Below are 3,656 nucleotides of genomic sequence, written 5' to 3' on the forward strand. Positions count from 1 at the left end.
GCAATGTCGGTCTCATTTTAATTTGTTCAGAATGCTGTAACTGGCTGTAGACAAGCTTTAGACAGAACTACGACACATCTTCAATGCATAACACGCTGATGTGATAATGAAAGTTTGTTATGTTTCTTAAGGTGACAAATTGATGGATTATCATTATGTTCAAACCTTTTAGTGGGTCAGCCAAAAAAACAACAGAGTGGTTTAACAAGGTGTAAATTTTGTTTAGAAAATTATAAAAAATTTAATATAATTTTGGTGAAATTTAACAGAAATTTTTAGAAATTTTAGTTGCAGTTGTTAAGTTTCAAGATTTTGGATGCGCAAGCAATTAAATTTCAGAATTTTTGACCCTCCAAACAACTAATGCAATACAAACCAACCAAACCAAACCAGCTGCAACATTTGAAAACATGTGTAAATTTTTACTATCTAATTTTTAACCCTCAATCATGAAAAAAAGGAGCGAGCTTCAAGAATATAGCTCACGCTAATTTAATATTAACTCAGAAAAAGCTCTGGTGTGTCACATGCAATTCAATCCCATAATACTAATGTCGAGATCAATGCGTTCCTGTCTCTGCTCTGCTCGACACTCGTGCCGAGGAGCCACAACGGTTATTCATTAATCAACGTACAATTAATAACTCGCTCTCAGGTTTGAACCCAACCACACTTCAAACCTAATATTGCTTTGCTTCAGTATCGCATGCAGAGAAACCGTGAGCCCTGGGTGTTATTCATGGGCCTTTAAAGAATCTTTACAGAAAAAAAGAACGGGTTTTGAAGCTTCAAAGAGGTTGGAGATTACAATGTGAAGCAATGGAGAATGCAGGCTCGAAATATTTGCCACTTAATATCTGCTGGGTGATTATCTTGTTGGCTTCATCTGTCCAGTGAACTCCGTCCCAGTTGACATGGCAAGCTGGATCAGGACATGATTCTGCAGTCACAGAAGTATTTTTTATGGTTCCTGTGGATCCACATTGAACTGCGTAGTTATAGTTATATTTGCCCCCAACTCCGCAGCAAGCCCTGGTGGTGAACTTGAAACCTGTAACTTAAAAACATCAGAGAAATCATTCAACATTTAAACTTAAAATTTACCAAATCTTCTAAATTCCTTTCAGAGAAACTATAAGTTTGTTTAATCCATGAGAACTGTGATTTCAAATTCTTTCTTAGAAATTCACTCTCAAACCACCCATTACTAAAATTTCAAAAGAAAAATCAAAACTATAAAACTCTCAGCTGTGGCTTTGTTATTAATAATAGATATGCTAGTCTTATCTCACATATACACAAGATAGGCAATGGGTTTTTTTCTAATAATAAATATACTAATAATAGTTCAGGCATGCATAATTAAATAGACACAACCATGCAGGACTCAATAGTCTATGTATTTTATATCTTTTGGAGTTGTTTTGAGCATATTTTCTGGTTAAATTTACTCAGAATCTGGAAGAAATTTGTTGAAATCGCAAGTTCTAATTCTGAACTCTCCACAATCCAAGTATTCTAAGAGTTCTTTTTTGTAAGTATTGAGTTCATTTAAAAAAAATAAAAAAAAATCCACCAAAATAATTTTGCTAAGAAAGCCCAAAACTTATAAAAATTAAACAACAGCCATACATGAATAGGCCTACATAAGTAACTGTTCTCACACATGCATGACTAACTATTCCCAAAATTAAACTAGACTTACTAATTGGAATAACAAACTAAAACCATGAGCTAACTGGAATAATTAGCACATTCCAACAACCATGTACTGATAAATTCACTTAACCATATTGTTGAAGAGAGTGATGAATACCCACCATATTTGGAGGGATTGACAAAGAAGTCATAGACAATATCATAAGTATTCACATATATAATAGTGGCATCCGGGAGTTCCTTGCGGGTAACAGCGAGCTGCGCTCGTAGCATTCTGTTATAGAGGCGAACAGCATTGTTGTAGGAGAGGGAGCATCCATATTGATCAAAATCATTAGAGGAATGGGAAAAAAAAGTAAGCCAGAAGGGTTGGCAACCCTGAGGACCCACATCCTTTACCATAATCATTCTGGCACCTTCTTTGTACAGAGCCTGAACTCATTCAAACCACATAAAAATTTCAGTTCCAGAAGGCCAGATAATGAATCCTGTTGTTATGAAATATAGAAAAAATATATATAAAATCAGACCTGCACAGCTCCCCTGATAGACCTGGCCACCTTGGGAAGAATCGTCCTTTGGACCTCCGAGGTATTAAGATGAAGATTCATGTACCCAAAGCTGAAGTCATTGCCTCCAATTTCTAATACATAAATCCCTGTTCTGAAGGCATCCATGGTTGGAAGGTAGCTGACATTGCCATGAGCTTGGATGGTTGCAGCGACTTGCTGCTTGAAAATCTTGTACTGATTGATCTGGACAGTAAGAGAAATGGGGGCAATGAAATTTGTTACACGTACAGTGGCACCTGCAGCAGCAAAGTTGGCTCCATTTTCGAAACTCGCAGCCACAGACTGTAAATATGGGTTCAGGAATGGCAATCCCAATGCCTGCGCTGTTAATCAACAATATCCAAACAAAATAATTAGAATCTTTGATGTAATTTTTTAGGATCCATCACATTGAGTATTGTGGTTAGACTTTTCGAACCACTCGGATCCATCACATGATTAATTTGGGTCGATTTTTCGAACCAGTAAGTGAGTCCACAAATAAACCTTTAGATGGACCCTTCTAAACTTTAATCCAAACTATATTGAATATAAGTAATTTGGGTCCATATTTCCAACCAGCAAATGTGACCCTTGGAAACTAACACCCAAATTAGACAATGTCATAAATCCCAAAGCATTATATCAAGAAAACCAGAAATCTTCAAATTACTAACACGTTTTTCTTGAAACAGTACTGAAAAAACAATTTACCAAAAAAATCTATTGACAGTCTTCCATCGCTGTAACGATTTACAGGTCTTCCAAACAAAGTTCGGCCATAGGGAGGATTCTCCGCGAGCATATTGTAAGGAAAAATTTAATGTATTGTGCCCGTATCAGAGGTGGAGTCCCCAGAGTTAAAAACTGCTGGATATTCACAGCTACTATAACACATTGCAGGCAGCAATGTCATAATCATAACTATACAAGCCCCACAGCGTTTAAACAAAAGAGAATTCATGATGACTCTGTATGGTATAAGCTTCGAATTGAGTAAATATTTATACAAAAATCTCTACAGTCTTAAGGCTGAGAATTCCAGAAAAGCAACCAAGCTTTAACAAATCTTCAGCCGACGGCAATGGCTGGAAAGAGATTCGAAATTTTGGCACCACCGCTGTATTTTTCTCCTCTTCTGTATGTTACCATAAAATCTATCATCCTAGTGTTAGGTCGCATAAGATCCTCAACAAAAATAGGATCCACAACCACCATCGCCTTAGTAGTGATTTTCCTTCTTGTATTGTGGGAAGATGTTATCCCCACAAGGGAGAATTCATGTGCAATAATTATAGGTTCAAATGAAGGGATCCAAGGTCAAATGGTTCTCTAAGGTGCTTGCAAGTTTTACACTCTAAAATAATCTTCAATAAAGTATGGTTTCGAGTGGGATAAAATAGTGAGGTCAAAGAACTAATGAATCAAAGTATGCTTTGGAAAATG

General features: G+C 36.4%; 1 protein-coding gene across 1 annotated transcript; it reads right to left on the minus strand.

Annotated features, from left to right (window-relative positions):
• Positions 1-739: 739 nt before the first annotated feature.
• LOC149257415 (GDSL esterase/lipase At4g01130-like) lies at positions 740-3,015 on the minus strand. Its single transcript, XM_089372975.1, has 4 exons — positions 2,925-3,015; positions 2,190-2,554; positions 1,821-2,091; positions 740-1,051 (listed from the first exon to the last, which is right to left on the minus strand). Exons 1-4 carry the CDS (start codon positions 3,013-3,015, stop codon positions 789-791), a joined length of 990 nt encoding a protein of 329 aa, XP_089229101.1. The 3' UTR covers positions 740-788.
• Between the last annotated feature and the right edge of the window lie 641 nt (positions 3,016-3,656).

Source organism: Pinus tabuliformis, chromosome 6, assembly GCF_031772625.1.
Source record: "Pinus tabuliformis cultivar Carrire ecotype Pingquan chromosome 6, CPIR1, whole genome shotgun sequence".
NCBI lineage: Eukaryota > Viridiplantae > Streptophyta > Pinopsida > Pinales > Pinaceae > Pinus > Pinus tabuliformis.